This window comes from Lonchura striata, chromosome 19 (genome assembly GCF_046129695.1).
Source record: "Lonchura striata isolate bLonStr1 chromosome 19, bLonStr1.mat, whole genome shotgun sequence".
Lineage (NCBI taxonomy): Eukaryota > Metazoa > Chordata > Aves > Passeriformes > Estrildidae > Lonchura > Lonchura striata.
The window spans coordinates 5,300,311-5,316,482 of NC_134621.1; the positions used below are offsets into that span (position 1 = coordinate 5,300,311).

General features: G+C 45.2%; 2 protein-coding genes across 2 annotated transcripts in view; both read left to right on the top strand.

The window, feature by feature from the left end:
- Positions 1 to 6,287, top strand: part of GRB2 (growth factor receptor bound protein 2) — a 50,510-nt gene extending 44,223 nt beyond the window's left edge. The window contains exons 5-6 of the mRNA XM_021554434.2: positions 2,395 to 2,563; positions 3,941 to 6,287. Of these exons, the coding sequence (XP_021410109.1) occupies positions 2,395 to 2,563; positions 3,941 to 4,126 (355 nt within the window). The 3' untranslated portion in view covers positions 4,127 to 6,287. The remainder of the gene's footprint in view (positions 1 to 2,394; positions 2,564 to 3,940) is intronic.
- A 1,209-nt stretch (positions 6,288 to 7,496) lies between these two features.
- SLC25A19 (solute carrier family 25 member 19) lies at positions 7,497 to 14,189 on the top strand. Its single transcript, XM_021554492.2, has 7 exons — positions 7,497 to 7,622; positions 7,712 to 7,857; positions 8,358 to 8,513; positions 9,192 to 9,362; positions 10,122 to 10,305; positions 11,463 to 11,593; positions 12,792 to 14,189. The coding sequence occupies exons 2-7, from the start codon at positions 7,732 to 7,734 to the stop codon at positions 12,990 to 12,992; spliced, it is 969 nt and encodes a 322-aa protein (XP_021410167.2). The 5' UTR covers positions 7,497 to 7,622; positions 7,712 to 7,731; the 3' UTR covers positions 12,993 to 14,189.
- Positions 14,190 to 16,172: the final 1,983 nt, after the last annotated feature.

A 16,172-nucleotide genomic window follows, 5' to 3' on the forward strand; every position in this document is an offset into this window, starting at 1 on the left:
GCTGGATCCCACTGGTCATTGAACCCAAACACCCTTCACCAGAATCCAACCCAGCAATCACTGCAGGTAAACACTCTCCACACCACATTCTACATGGGGAAAACAAAGGAGCAGAGATAAAGGTTGTTTTATCTTCTTCTCTCTGTGCTTCTCCAAGAAATCCTGAGAGACAGCATTATGCCTCTCTGTCTAGAGACTGTGAATCTTCACACCCTATAGCATTCTTATTCTTCTAGTGACATTTATTCCCTCTCTAATAGAACAAACGTCTTTGCTCTGGTTTGCAGTGAGCCCACTGGACTGACCTGGTGGCACATGGCTCACACAGGCCCAGGCACTGACTGTCTGGTGGCTTCTTTGTGGATCCCATTCCTCCCTCTTAGAGCCACAAAGCACCCAGTGTGGACAACCTCCCATCCTCCTTCATTCCTCCTCTGCAGTGCAAGTTATTACTTTATCTTCCCTCTGTGTTGTACATTTGCAAGTATGTTTTTCTCTGCTTGGCACATGGTAATATTCCCATTGACTAGCACTGGAAGATGGAGCTGTGTATCCAGAGGTCCATTTGAGCTCTTATGAGTATATTACATATGGGTTAGGAAGAAATTTGTCTCTGTGAGGGTGGTGAGGCCATGGCGCAGGTTGCCCAAAGAAGCTGTGCCTGCCCCATCCCCGGAAATGTTAAATGCCAGGTTGGACAAGGTTTTGGAGCAGCCTGGTCTAGAAGGTATTCCTGCCCATGAGGGTTGGAATGAGGTGGTCCTTAGGTGATTCCCAACACAAGCAATTCTGTGATTATCTGATCTGAAATCACTCAAATAGAGGTATTAGAAACTTGAAAATATATGTGAAGTGATTTAATGTAGGATGGAGATGGGAAGGAATCTGTCCTCAGCAGTTGATTTTGGCTGTTTTCTTTTTTAAATTTTTTTTTCTATAATCTTCATTTTGTATCATAAATAAGCAAGATTTTCTTTATAATCATTACATTTTTATTATTTATGCACAATTCCAGCTGGCTCTGTTTTCTGTGGCTGTCAGTGATCTGTCTCAACAAGATTTTTTTTTTTTTTGGTCATCTCTGGTCTGTATCCAAATTTTTGTCCTTCTGTACAGCAGTACTGAGTCATGCCAGCAAACTGGATTAAAGCCACTGATTTTAGAGATGTTTATATTTTTGTCTTGAATAGAGTCATCCGGGCTGGAATATTAGATATGAATGGAAGCTTCAGTTGCACAAAGTGCATTCCTTTAAGAAACAGAAAGTTACAATGGCATAGCTGGGCCCGCCTGTTCAGCCTGGTGTTGCCATCTGGTGGTAATGTCTCAGTTGGGTGTTTTTTACTGTTTGTATAACTTAGGAAAGTCCTTTTCCTAAACATCTGTAGGATTTGGAATGGTGAGAAGCTTACAGGTTGAGGAAGGCAAAGCAGAAGCAGCACCCAGGAGTTGTTTCAAGGCAATGTCTGCTTTCCCCACTAATGTGTTGGAGCCATGCATGCCAAGGGGGAACAGTTGTCTTCTGTTTTTAGTGTTTTAAGCTGAAGTAAAATTACCAATGTGCCATTCATCTGAAAAATCCCAGGAGACCTCTCCAGAGTTCCTCTTTATTCAGAGTAAAACTGTTGGAAGTGTAGCTTCAATTGAATGCCATCATTTGTCGGAAAAAAAATTGTTAACACAGAACTGAAGCTGCTGGTTTATGTGTGCAGCATCACCTTTGAGCACTTCAGGGTTTGAGGAGTTTTTCTCCTGTTACATTTTGTTTTGGGTTTTTTTTTAAAGACCAGAGAGGTCCTTTTGTTTCATAAGAGAGACTTTTGCACAAGTCCATTCTGGTTGCCAAAGGAGCCAATTCTGCTCTCCCTGTGGCAGTGTTTTCCCAGGAATTTGCCTGTAATGGGACTGGTGCTTATGCATTGCATTGTTGCACGTACCCAGTGGTGCTGTGGGAGGGAGGGATTGGGGCTGTGAGAAGCAGAGAGCCATGGCAAGAGTAACACAGATTGAGAGTGGCTTGAGTCAGTGGTGAAACTGCTGGGTGTGAAGAGCTAAACCAAAGTGCTTGTGCTGTTTGACTAGCAATTCTGTGTTTGGGGATGTGAAGTGGAAAGCACCAGGGTGCAGCTGTGTTGCTGTGACCGTGCAACATCCCTGGTATTTGTCCTTGGGATTCTGCACCATCTTCAGCAACACAGGTGATGGCATATGTAACATACATCAAGAAGTATGTGTGATGCCAGCTGTGGGATTGCATCTATGTTATCGATGTCACTGACAGTTTTCACTGTGCTCTGAAGGCCTTTTCATTCCAAACTGTGTGCTGATGATCCCAAAAGGAGTTCCCCATGGCTAATAATGTGCTCTTTTATGTTCTTCATTCTTTCCATACAGGTTTGGAAATGATGTACAGCACTTCAAGGTGCTTAGAGATGGGGCTGGCAAGTATTTCCTTTGGGTGGTGAAGTTCAATTCATTGAACGAGCTGGTAGATTATCACAGATCTACATCTGTCTCCAGGAACCAGCAAATATTTCTCCGGGACATTGAGCAGGTGCCACAGGTAAGAGAAGTGTCCCTGTAGAGTGCCCTGCTCAGGCTATTGCAACCACAGTCTGAAGTGGGATTGCATTTTAGAGTAAGAAAGAAGCTGACTGGTTTTTTTACCTATGGAAGTGTATCTTTAGATTTTGCAGTCAAAATTTTACTGGTAAGTAAGCTGCATTCTTGTGTAAAGCCTACCTGCACTCCTGGTCTCCCTGGAGTTGAGGCAAAGTTATTGTTGCTGCTTGAACATTTGGCTTGTTTTAATGTTTATAGATTCTGTTGCAGCAACATTCCTGTGAATTAAAAATGAACTTGCTCCTGTTGTAGGGCACAGTAAGAAAGGATAGGGAAGTGCTGGGCTAATGGTTGGACTTGGTGATTTTTGAAGGTCTTCTTTAGCCTAAAGAATTCTGTGATTCTGTTCTGATTTATACCTGATCATAGCCAGAAGTGCAGCCCTCAGTGAGGCTTTGATATTGGGCTTTCATGAAGAGGTGGTTACAGTATATGGAGCATCCCTTGTTTGGATCTAGCCAGTGTGAAGAGAATCCAAAAACTGTTGTCAAGTGCCAGCAGAGCAGCTTGTGTATATCCAATTCTTTCTTTTGTTCCATTTCCCAGATCAATCAGAGTGTTGTATTTCATGTAACTGTATGTTTTGTCAGTTCTGGGTAAATCCTTTTGCTTCCTTGTGCAGCATGCTGGTTCTAGCCTGAAGACAAGGGTGTGGAATTGGTGTAGCTGTCCAGGTGCCACAGGAAACTTTGTCACAGTTTGTCTGAACTTAACACCTGACTCTGTGCTGCCAGGTGCGGGATAAACAGAGGGTGAGAAAACAGCTGGCTGAAAAGGACAAGCATGAAGGGAACTTCCTGGCCTCATGATTTTAAGACTGCAAATGTATTTTAAATTAACTGTTAGCTTTTCCATCAGAAGGGAAGACTTGCTGACCAGGCAAAATGTTCTGTGACAGAAGAGTTAAGGAAAATGTGTAAAATGTCAACATCCAGTTTTTAGGGGGAACTATGTGTAGATCAATAATATGTGTGCTGTCAATTATGAAAACAGGACAAGTAAACAGCAGTATTATTGTATTGTTATAGAACACAGATTTACAATAGACCACAAAGAGTGAAAAATACTAGAAAAACATCGGAATCATCTGCGCTATTTCAATTCTTACACGGAAACTTGACCTTTTTCTGAGGTGTTCTATAGCCTATCTGTTACTGTTTTAGCACCTTGTTGCAACTGTTGGGAGCTGGCTTGCAGGGAAAGGGAGTAGCCCAAATGTTTATTGTTAATGTTCAGTGTAAGACATCTGCCCGCAGGAGCAGGTGCCTGGAGTGCTGTGGATAATTCTCACTGTGTGTGTTTCTTGTTCCCCTTTCAGCAACCAACATATGTTCAGGCCCTGTTTGATTTTGATCCCCAAGAGGAAGGAGAGCTGGGCTTCCATCGCGGAGACTTTATCCAAGTCCTTGACAATTCTGACCCCAACTGGTGGAAGGGAGCGTGCCGTGGACAGACGGGCATGTTCCCACGCAACTACGTGACCCCAGTGAACCGGAACATCTAGAGATAAATATTAGAGATTATTTAAGGAAACCAGAGAAACAGTAAATACACATACAGAGCCTAACTGCAGCCAGTGACGTAAAAATCACATGGCAGTAAAACCAGAGTCACCTGTCACCATGAGGTGATCCTCCTTCCCTCAGTACGGAACTTCAGGGGCGGGGGGAAGAGTTCAACTTACACACCAAAACTTATCTTAAAGGAAAAAAAAAAAAAAAAAGGAAAATAGGAGAGAGAGAGAAAAAAATGAAAATAACAAATTTCCTCAGCTGCTCCTGGGTTATCCCCTTTTATTCACTCTTGTTGCGAATGAGTGTTTTAAGGTCACTTAAAGTCTCACCATGACAACTCTTCTTGTTTCCCTCTCCTCCTCTGTCCATCAGTGCATGAAGTTTTAATGCCATATAAAGTCCTAGCCATGCAGTTAAAGGAAAAGGGAGAAACTCTGCTGGTATTTTCTCTCTCTGCAAACGGTCTTCATTTGACATGAAGGGACATGAGAGAAGAACCAAATCCACAGTCCTGCCTTTAAAAAAAAACAAAAATCATCAGTTTCTGCTTTTGCCTTCAACATTCAGCATTTCTTGCCTGGGAAAGATGAGGTGTTAATCTAATTTTTATTGTCTCTTCTCCTTTGGCACTTTCTTCTGAAGCTCAGCAGCTTCCAAACAGAGGAAGGGAGAAGAGTTGTGTGGCTTTTTGTTCTATTTTTTACTTTTGAGTCACAGAGCTGCTTTGAGAAACTCCAACGTACAACTGAAGTCTATTAATGCTGTGCTGACAGCTTTTTTGTTTTTTCTTAAAGGTGTACGGTTGAGCACATTCTGTAATTTTTTACATAGTGCCTTCCCCTTATTTTCTTTTTTATTATTTTTTAAGTTAAAAGGACAGTCCAGAGCTTTTCAGAGGATTTTTTTTCTGCCTATGTGTAAATAAATACTTTGGGGGAAGGGGGCAAAGGAGGGTGGTTTTATCAATGGACACTTGAGAAAAATCTACGAACAGAGATGGAGCTTTAATCTTCAGATTTGTCTTACTGTTCAACTTCCCTTATTCCAAGGAAAATAAAATCACGGCATTCAAGTGGCAACTTAGGCTGCTCAGAGGTGGAGAGCTGCAACCAGGAGCCTCAAAAGAAGTAAGAGAAAGGGGAAAGTTATGATGAGGGAAAATGAGGAAAAATATTTGGGGGAGGGAGGGTTAAGGGGGGAATTTGAGAAATAATAACCCTGAGATGTCCTACAAAATGTACATTCCTTTGGTGGAAAATTTCATAATGCAGAGAAACCTCAAGAAATAGTGCTTGAAAAAAACTTTACGCTCTTAGTGAATGTTTCTACGTGATGCATGTGATCAGCCTGTCTCCTCGGCCTGGATAGGCAGTATTTGCAGTCGTGTTGCTCTTGAGAAGTGGAGTTGGCATCCCTGTTCTCCAGTCTCTCCTCCCTCCTCAGGTCAGTGTTCCTGTTGAAGTAGCTCCCCGCCCGCTCCCATTCACAGCAGGCTGTGTGTGACTGTTCTCCCCACCCTGCACCCCCAGGGCGTTTCTGGTGGCCCTTTGCTCCTCACCAGAGCAGTGTGACATTAAATTGGACAGAAGGAAAGCAATCAGCCCGCCGCGCTCTCTGTGCCAATCTTCAGTTGCGTTGTTTTTCCCTTGGTGGCCATTTGGCTGGATCCCTTCACCCCACCAACACACCCCCCCTGCAGCGGAGATCTCCTCCTGCCCTGCCTCAGCACGGGCAGTCTTTTGTTGGAGGGTGCCTTTTTTTTGTAGTGAGTGTTACAAAAGTTTTACTCCTGAGATGAACTCTGCCTTACACTTTTGATTTTCCAGCAAATGAAAGAGAGAGCTACCCCATAGAGTATTACTTTTCCCCCCTCTCCTTGCTAGCTGTCACTCACTTTCTTCCCACTTTGTAAAGTGATTGGAAAAGGAATCTATGGCATTCTACACCTGGACCATTTGATTGTTTCCTTATTTTGGAATTGGTGTATATCATGCAGCCTTGCAGACATATGTCTTGTGTGTGTATATATATTAAAAAAATTTTCTGTGTTTAAATAAAAAAAAAGGCCTATGTACTTAATCCTTTAACTCTGCAGCAGCATTTGGTAGATAGTAATTAACTGTGAATAATAAATATACATTGAATTCTTCACTTGAGCATCTGTCTATTATTTCAGTTAACTGACCAAGCTGTGACTGAGCTTGTAGTTCAGACACTTCTGGAGCCTTTTGCTGGAAGGGAGAGGTGATGTTGGGCTGGTGTAAGCACAGCAGCCAGGCTCAGGGTGTTGTGGCTTTGGATCTTCTCCATCAGGGCCCTGCAGACTGTTTTCACTTCTGTTACCTGAAGAAGAACGGCTCTGTTGGGCTAACAGGGTGTGTGTGCAGCTCTCTGCAGCTTCTCCCCAGCCTTCACTCATGGTCAGAAAGTTCCTGTGAGCATGAATGTTGTAGTCAATGTTAACAGACAATAGGAAAAGGCCTACATGGGAGTTTTGAGTGGGTTTTTAAACAGTTGTTATGCTGAAATACTGATGATGTCAAGGTGGAAATGCCTGGATATTTCTACAATTAGTTCTTTATTTTTCTCTCTTTTTTTGTGCCGAAGTCAGTATGGAAAATTCACGGTGTGGCTTGAAGTGCTTGGCTTTTTTTGTAATGCTGTAGCAGCACATGTTGCTCGAAGTGGTGTTTTACTGTAGGTTGCTTTAAATTACCACTTCCCCTGTGCTTTATCAAACAAGGTTTGTTAGTTTGTGGTTGTGTAAGGTGTCGGTGGGAGCAGTGCTGAGGGCAGTGTGGGCTGTGTGCTGACCTTCCCCTCTCACAGCCCTGGCTCGTGGGACCAGAGAAGGGCAGCAGCTGGGGAAGAGTCTGGATCACGAGTGTGGTGAGGCAGGGCTGAGGGAGCTGGAGAAGGGAATGCCCTGGGGTGACCTTTTTGCTCCCTACAGCGTCCTGATAAGAGGGTGCAGCCAGGTGGGAATCGGGCTCTTCTCCGAGGTAACAAGTGACAGGACATAATCTTAAACTGCACCAGGGGAGCTGGTTGGACGTCAGGAAGAATTTATTCATGGAAAGGGTGATTCGACATTGGAACTGGCAGCCCAGGGAGCTGTCACGGCCCTGGGGGTGAGTAAGGAAAGACTGGATGTGTCACTCGGTGCCATGGTCTGGCGGACAAGGGTGGCTCGCAGCTGTCTCGGCGGTCTCGGGCGCTGTGCAGCCGCGCCGAGCGCGCTGCTGCGAGCGCCGCACGCCCTGGGCGCCATGCCCGGGACTACATGTCCCAGCGGCCCCCGCGGCGCGCAGGCGCGGTGCGGCGCGGCGGGTGAGGCGGCGCGGCGGGATCGGCCAGGGCCGGACAGCCCCGCTGCCCCCGGGCCCGGCTCGGCTCGGCTCGGCTCGGCCCGGCCTCCCCGCGCTGGTGGCTGCCACGAGCGGGGCAGAGGGAGTGATGCAGAGGGGCATCTGTGTGTCCCGTGGGGTGAGAAGGGAGTTCGGGGTGCGAAGGGGCTTGGGCCTCGGCGTGAGGGGACTGTGGGGTCGGGCTCACCGCTCCTGTGCCCTGCCTAGGCTGGGAGCAGCCGGCAGGCATGGTGGGGTACGACCCCGAAGCCACGTGCGTGTCCACGGTGGAAGCGGCCGCAGCAGGATCAGCGTCTGGCTTGGTCACCCGCGTCCTTGTCAGCCCCTTGGACGTGCTCAAGATCCGCTTTCAGGTACCTCGCGGCCTGCCCGGGGGCAGGGATGAACGAGCCTGTCAGGGAGCAGAGCTGATCCTGTCCTGGGTGAACAGGTCACCTGTGCAGCCGGAGAGCACTGAATCTGCTCGTCAGGCCTCACCTAAGTTGTGTACAGGTTATGCAAGGAAGTAGGGCTATCTTGTGTCCGCCACTTCTATTTATACAACTTAACTTGTGTGCGAATGGAATCTTGCGTTTCTCAGAGTTCATTCTCTTTCTGTTTTTGTGAATGACTTACACTCTCTGACTGAATTTCACCATCATCTCTCCTGCTTATTTTTGTGTTCATGCACATTTTTATTCTTTTAGAGTCCTTCATAAACAACATCCCAGTCATATCTGAATGTGGTTCTATGGGAAGACAGAATGTCATCCCTTAGCATTGGCTGGCTGACAGGCTTGTGAATTCCTGAACTGGACACTTAAACCAGTGTTGAAGGATGAGACTGAAAATATTTTCTCTCCATTTCCTCCAGCTCCAGATTGAGCAGCTCTCCTCCAGAAACCCCACGGCCAAGTACCACGGCATCCTGCAAGCTGTGCAGCGCATCTTTGGGGAGGAGGGCTTGACAGCCTTCTGGAAGGGCCATGTTCCTGCTCAGTTCCTTTCCATTGGCTTCGGAGCTGTTCAGGTGAGGGCACCAGGCATCACCTGGGCAAACTGTGTGTACCCAGGATACTGCTCTGCTCCCTCAGACCATCTGTGTTCAGGAATGGGAAGGATGTATAGCTGTATAAATCTGGTGAATAATTCCCAAGTTAATATTCCTGAGCTGACTGAATAGACTGGAGCACTGAGCTCTGTCTGTATCTAGTGTCATAGATAAGCCCTGTCTACTCCTGACATTTGGCTTACCCGTTCATGCCCCAAGCCTTGGCAGTTTTTTCCTTCTAGTCATGCTGTCACCCTAAGGGCTTGTTAGGAAAAAATCAATGAAGCTGATGAGGGTGTTTTGCACAGCACTGTATAAAACATTAGTAACTGCTTTAGGAGCAGTGGCTGAAAGGGTAAAGGAAAGCATATCTGTGATATAGCAAACAATCTTCTGGAGCCACAGAACGTTAAAATGAGTTTTTCACAACTCTAAATGCAAGAATTAGCAGAAGTGTCGGACACCAGAGTATCCCAAGCATTCCCTGGGGTGCTTGGTGATTTTTACACGTTGCAACTTTGGGAGGACTTTTGAAGGACATAGAAGGTAGTAACAAGCGGGGAGGGGTGGAGCTGTTGGTGAAATGAGAGAGGAGTGGGGAACCTGTGTGAGTCATAAGGATCGGTTTCCTGACCCGTGTGCTTTTGTTTCTGCAAGTTCATGGCGTTCGAGAGCCTGACGGAGCTGGTGCACAAGGCCACCTCCTTCAAAGCCCGCGACTCCTTCGTGCACCTGGTGTGTGGGGGCCTGGCTGCCTGCACGGCCACGGTCGCAGTCCACCCTGTGGACACGCTGCGCACCCGCTTTGCTGCCCAGGGTGAGCCAAAGGTGAGGCTTAGCACTCCATGTTGCAATATTTCACAGCTCTGAGGATGCAGGAGGTTTGAAAGCATTGTGGGTTAAAATGAAGGAGCAGGTGCTGTTACGGACAGTGTTTGCACTGTTGCCAAGTTATCCTTCGTGCTGTTGGCACAGCTTTCCTAATTGAATTTTGGTGCTTCTGATCCTGACAGGTGATGCAGAAAGGAGAAACTGTCTTTAACAGGATAACTCAATTTTTTGCTTTGGCTGTTGGCGTTTTATAGAACCCGCTTCCCAGACTGTTGAACGTTGCATTTTTGAAACTAGAGTCATATTTAGATAATTATGGGGATGCTACTTGAAACTAGTCACCTTTTCACCTGTGCTTCGTGTTCTTATTTACACAAGAATTGGTCTCTGTGCTAACTAGTTGTGTAATAATGGGATAGATTTGTATCAGAGCCATTTCTGTATTTAGCCTGCAGCAGAATTACAGTATGTATTATATTAATTGTGTTGCAGGAGTTAAGAACTGTTAAAAGAGAAATAATTATGTCTGTGATGCAGGTGGTCTCAGGACTCAGCTCCATGCCTTGTTTCTGTTAAGTCACAAGGGCTTAGCAGAGGACGCTGTGAGGGTGTGGAAAATCACCTTGCTCATCACTTTGTGCTGAACACAGTCAGTTGTATTTTGGGCAGTGGGAAATTACTGGGAAATGACCTGACCTTTGGTTTGCTGTTTTTAAGTTCACTGGAAAGTCACTCAGCCTCTTCCTTGTTGTTCAGATTTACCTCAACCTTCGCCATGCAGTGGTGACCATGTATCAGACAGAAGGGCCTCGGACTTTCTACAGAGGTTTGACCCCCACACTCATTGCTATCTTCCCATATGCTGGTCTCCAGTTCTTCTTCTACAACATCCTGCAGCAGTTTTCCAAATGGGCGATTCCAGCTGAAGCAAAGAATAGAGGTAGGAACTTGGGACAGTGATGGTTGCAGTCCAGAGAGAATGAAATGAGTGCTAGTTTGGGTGACTGATGTAAGCTCTGTTAGTCCTTTCACATTTTTTGATGCAACATCTGAAAAGCGTCTCAATTTCCCACCTCTCATTTTTACCCCTGCAGGGAAATGCCAAATTAAGTACAGCAGAGGTTACAAACAGCTCCCATTGTACAATAACCATGATGAAAGTGGGTGGATGGGAAAGTGAAGTGTCACAGGCCAGGGTGCTCTTCCTTTAACAGTGTCACGTTACTGATACTGTGGGAAGACAGTCCTGCCATAATCTTGCTGTTTCATTAGTGCTGTGGGGACTGGACTCTTGGATTTCTGTAGTTAATCTGCCTGCAGATTACAGCACAGCTCTCAGGGACGAGGATTCGTTTACTCTAATTTAAAGCTGCCAGGCTCTTGATTTGATATTTTTGTGTTAATTTCTAGCTCCATTGTAAGAGAACCTCATCCTGATGCAACCTGCCACATTGGCAGTTCTAGATACCTGTGCCTTCTTGAGCAAGAGGAATGCAACAAGCAGCATGACTTTGTTCCTCAATGGAATTTCTTCACCAGATGAACAGACTTTGCACTATAAGTCTGTATATTTAATTTTAGGTGGCAGAGGCTGATGGTGGTTTTGTGCTGGGACGTCATGATTGTCAGGAAAAAGTCTAATACAGAACTCATTTCCCACAAACCTCTGAAATCATCAGGCAGTGTCAGCTTGAGATATTCCAGTCCAGAATACATCAGCCTGAGCAGTCAGGGGTGCAAGATTTCCACTGACCAGGCTTTTACTGGGGGAGGCCATGAAAACTCATCCACTGGCAGCAAGTTGTCTGGTGGCTGGGGATTGTGGTTTCTTGAGCAGAGCAAAACCATAAGTCAGTGTAACGGACCAAGAGGAGCGAGTCCTCTGATTCCAACAGGCATTGCAAGCCTGAAAAAATACAGCGTGAGATTCTTTGGCTGAAACTACTGCAGAAGAGTTGATGTAATTTCAAAGGACTTTTTTAACCTTACTTCTTGTGAAAAGTGATTTTTAACTTACCTCTTATGATCTTTAATCAGAATTCCCTGATAATCCTCTTTTTTTCCTCCTTGTTATCCTTTTCCCTTTCTGCTTCTCAGCCAACATTAAAAACCTTGTCTGTGGCAGCTGTGCTGGAGTTGTCAGCAAAAGCCTCACGTACCCTTTGGATGTGGTCAAAAAGCGACTGCAAGTGGGTGGCTTTGAGCACGCTCGGGCAGCCTTTGGGCAGGTGAGAAATGCTGGAAGTCGTGGATTTTCCTGATTATGGGCTAGTCCAGTGCACTGGAATGCAGCAACAATCCACCAGTGGTACCTGTTGAGTTCATGTTTAGGTTGGGAGCTCCCAACGAGCACTGGTCTCATTTAATAATGTGAATTTATACATTAACGTACTGGGTTTATTTTATGATGGGTCCCAGGAGGGACCTGTCCAGTATACCTTTGCTCTGGCTTGTCATCCCTCTCCAATCTGGGGATGAGTCAGGCAGGCAAAGGGCTTTTGATTTACTTTACTTTTCTAGTTACAGCTTGGTTTTTCTGACTCAGAACCAAATTACTAGCAGAGGATGACACTGGGGTCATCTGTGCTGGGTCACCTGGCTGTCAGGTTCCTCTTCTGCAATTAATATTTTGACACAAGAAATAAGCACCAAGTGTTCAACATGTGTTTTATATATGAGAATAGCCTGAAATTCAAAGCAAATTAAATACTCTGGTGTTCTTCAGCACCACTGTTACCACCTTGAAATACATTTGAAGACAGATATAGATCTTTCAAGGAACTTTCTCTTTTTTTTCCCTAAAATGTGGAAATTTTCTATTTTCCTTAAAATTCCTTGCATCTGAGAAGGAAATCAGTCTGTACCCTAAGAAACTCTGGAATAGCATTTTGATGTATCAGCCCATTGCATTGGATGCTTTTCCTCTTGCAGTAAGATGCAGAATTTGCTCTTAGCATTGATGTGTCACAAGATGTTAAAACTGCACAGTGTAATGTGACAACATGCGGACAGCTAATTGGGAAACTCCTACGTGCTGTAGCTGTGCTTTCTGTCAGAAAACTCAACATTTTTTCCTTCTTAGACAGTGAAGGGAATAGAAAACAGCAGCTGCACAATCTGAAATAATGACTTCACAAACCTGTGCCATAAATTTAAAAATCATGCTGTTGTTGCATGCAGAGGTTTTACAACCATTCAGTGAATGATGTGGATAAGCCATTGCTGATGCTGTATGTCCACATTTCCTCTATCCTGCTCTCTCTAAATTGTCTCTGAAACTTTCAGTTAGTTATTATATTATCCAGAAAGGCATCTCCAGGCTGCATGTCAAGATAATGTTTCTGTGATATAGTTTGGAGATCTTTCTGGTTTTTTCCAGTTGTCTTGAAGTTTTCTTCTTTAACCTTGTTGTCATTCCTCTCTCAGGTACGGACTTATGGGGGTTTCCTGGACTGCATGAGGCAGATCATGCGAGAGGAGGGCCCAGGTGGGTTTTTCAAAGGCCTCTCTCCCAGTTTGCTGAAGGCTGCCTGCTCCTCTGGCCTCATCTTCTTTTGGTACGAGCTGTTCTGCGGCCTCCTGTGTGCCCTGAAGAGCCCTGACAGCATGAAGAGGAAGGAAGGCTGAAAGGGATGTGTGTGGCTGCCTGCTGTTCTCCTCAGGAGGGGAGACTGATAGCCTTGCTCTGTCACGAGCATGTTGGAAATGTCAGAGCTCCCAGAGCTCCCCCAGCCTGTGGGGAATCACCTCCTGGGACCAAACAGAAGGAGAAGGCCACTGCAGTTCTGCTGGAGACACTGAACTGCTTGGCTGGGAGCCATTCAACAGAGCACTTTCCTTCTGTCTCCTATCAGTGCACATTTAGTGGGGAGAGGGGGAACCAACAGACCATTCCCTAGCAATGCCTGTGCTCTGGAAAAGCACCCAATAAAGTGGGTGCGTCCCGGAGCTCACCCTGGATCCCAGAGAGGGGATTCTGGCCCAGCCTAGTGCTGCTTAACCAAGCAAACATCACTTCCTAGCACTGCATCTGCACAGCTTTATTCCTTTGCTCTGTGCCTGCTGTTTGCTCCAGATTCTTGTCTCGGTGTTGCACAGGTCTCTCTGTCCTGTTGGTGTGAAATCAGGTAAAGCCACATTAGTGCACAGACCCTCAGTTTTCCTTTCCGTCGCTGCTTCTTGGTCACCACTTGCTGGCTGAGCATTCTCTGTCATCTTAAACACAGCATTGTCTCTGATCATGCTGGATCAGACTTGTTTTTCCTTTAACTCCAGTGAACTTGATTGTATGCTGAATTCCCTTTTCTCTCCCTGAGTGTCTGGCCATACATCTTTTAGGGATTTGCAGTGCCTCACTTACACTTTTTACAAGCAAACCTGCATATCGAGAGCCCCACTCTGAGGGGATTCAACGCACAAACTATATTTTTACTTCAGGGTTCTTTGCTTTAAAGCAGTGAGTAAACAAATGCTGTATAGAGTTAAGAAATATTTATTCTAAGCTGGAATAATGAAAGGAAAGTCCTGTGGAAACTATTAATTTTAAAAAATCATTATTTATTTAATATCACCTCTGAATGTGTATAACAAGTATTTCTGTAGTGGCCTCAAAATACTTCAGAACCTGAGTCCTGCACTGGTGCTAGCAGATGAAAATGTTTTGACAAGATTTGCTGAAGTGAAAGGAATGAACATCAAATGGGAATTGGCTGGCTGAGTTGCTGTTTCACATGGATGATTGAATTAGAGATGGAAAACTGTTTTTCTGGAGTTTCAAAGGTTTTGCAAGTGGGTAAAAAAACCAATAAAACAACCTACCAACAACTCTTGATTTACGTAAGAGTAGAAAAGAGGAAAATTACTTTCTTCCTCCTCTTTTATGCCGTGTTTTTTTAAGCCTAGCGGGGTGTGGCTGGACTGGTGTGGAAGGCAGAGTTCCCAGCCCTGCCATACAAAAGCATGTTAGTCATCTGCAAGGGGTGGATAAGGCAGAGCACTGCAGTTATTTGGAGGGTGGTTTGATGGTTTTTAAACACAGAGCTTTCCCCAGCTCTTTTGCAGTATTCAGGGTGTTAATCCCAAATGGTCTGGCCAGATTCCAGCGTGACCAATTCCATTCCATTGACGCAACTTCTCCTGGCAATTTTGAGCATATCAGCATTGCTCACTTACCCTGAGCTATTGTGAGAGGCTGTTTTTAACAAACAGCTGCTTCTCTGGTGGCTGAAGTATCTGGAGAAATTCCTTGCAAGCCCAGGCTAAATAACTTTATGTCTGCTATGAGTTTGAGACCTTGGAGTACAAAGTGGCCTGCAGGTGACTGAGCTGTGTAAAATAAAGTTCATTGAGCAGTGTCAGTGTCAGGCAGGAGGTCAATATGTGAGTTTTTTAAAGAGGAAGAGAGAGCTGCGTATAGTCTAAGAATGGCCATTTTGTTTAGAGCAGAAAATGCAGGAAATATGGAGTTTCTCCTAGTGCCTCAATCCTATTGTCATTTTCCTGTGTTATTTAGGTTCTTCTGAGATTCCTCAATCTTCTTAACAATGTTTAGCCTTTGTTTATTGTTCACTTGTTGTTCTTGGAAAGACATCATAAGGAGTAATGAACTCAGCCTCATGACATCCTTCTGAGGGAGAGAAGTGTCTCTTTTCAAAACAGACATAAATAGGTTGGCTTTGTTACTGTCTTTTGTTGCTGGTGAGAGGAATGCCGTCATGGTTAGCAGGGGCAGGCCAGAGCAGAAAATATTCGGTGCTGACCTAGGCTTCCTTAGGAAATGGGGACTCATCCATCCTGTCTAAACATTGCAGGAATTGTTTTCCATTTTTTGTCAAAGAGCTGCTGTTAAACCACACAAAAGAAGGCAAAACTGGCTGGGAACTCAGCAGCAGGAAAGAACAGGAAAACCTGTGCTCTGTTAAGATGTCATTCCTCAAGGGTGCTGTGGAGTTTAGGGTGATGCTGGTGTGGGCAGCATTGGAGCATATGGAGCAGGTTTTCCTCTCTGGGGTTGTTTTTTCCTTCACTCTGCATTAACTGAGCTTGCCTCCACCCAACAGATGGCAAAGCCAGAGTTTAAGTTGTGCCTGTCTGGCCCAGGCTGTGGAAGAGACACTTGTCGCTGTTGAGGCAGGGATGGGAATAATGAGACTCCATTTTCAGAATGGAAGAGAATGAGCTTTATTAACAAGTAGTGTTCCTCTTGTATAACCAGGATCGCTAAGGTGAAACATGGTCGATCTCAAAGTGAAAACAGCACACGGTGGTAGAACATATCCAGAAACAACATGAACAGAAAGAGAGATAATAATTGTTTACATTCCTCCCAGACTTTTTCCCAGGCTTAGCCTGGCAGAAATCTTTCTCTTTTTCTCTCTGACTGAACTGAGAATATCCATAGACACTCCCTGGTCAGAGGCTTTAGGCTGTGAGTCACAAATGTTATAGGCCCATAAAGGCATCTGGGCTTCCAGTGAGAAGGAGAAAGATGTGACAACCTCAACAATATTAGGAGCTGCATCCAACAATCACTTCTTCATCTCTGATCGGCAGCACCTGTCCCTCATAGATTTCTCATGTGCACTGCTGGGGAAAGCACTGTAAGAGGAGTGTTGATTTCTCTGGGGGATTGAAGCTGAATGAAGCATCAGGAGGAAAGGTCTTATTTCTCAAGTTGCTCTGGTAAAACACATGCTGTTAGGACCTAAATCTCTTAGAATTAGAGGAGCAGGGAATGGAAGAGATGTGTGGACACCTTGTTCTCCCAGGTGCTGGGACAGATATACTCTTGGAAGCTGTGCACTCCCG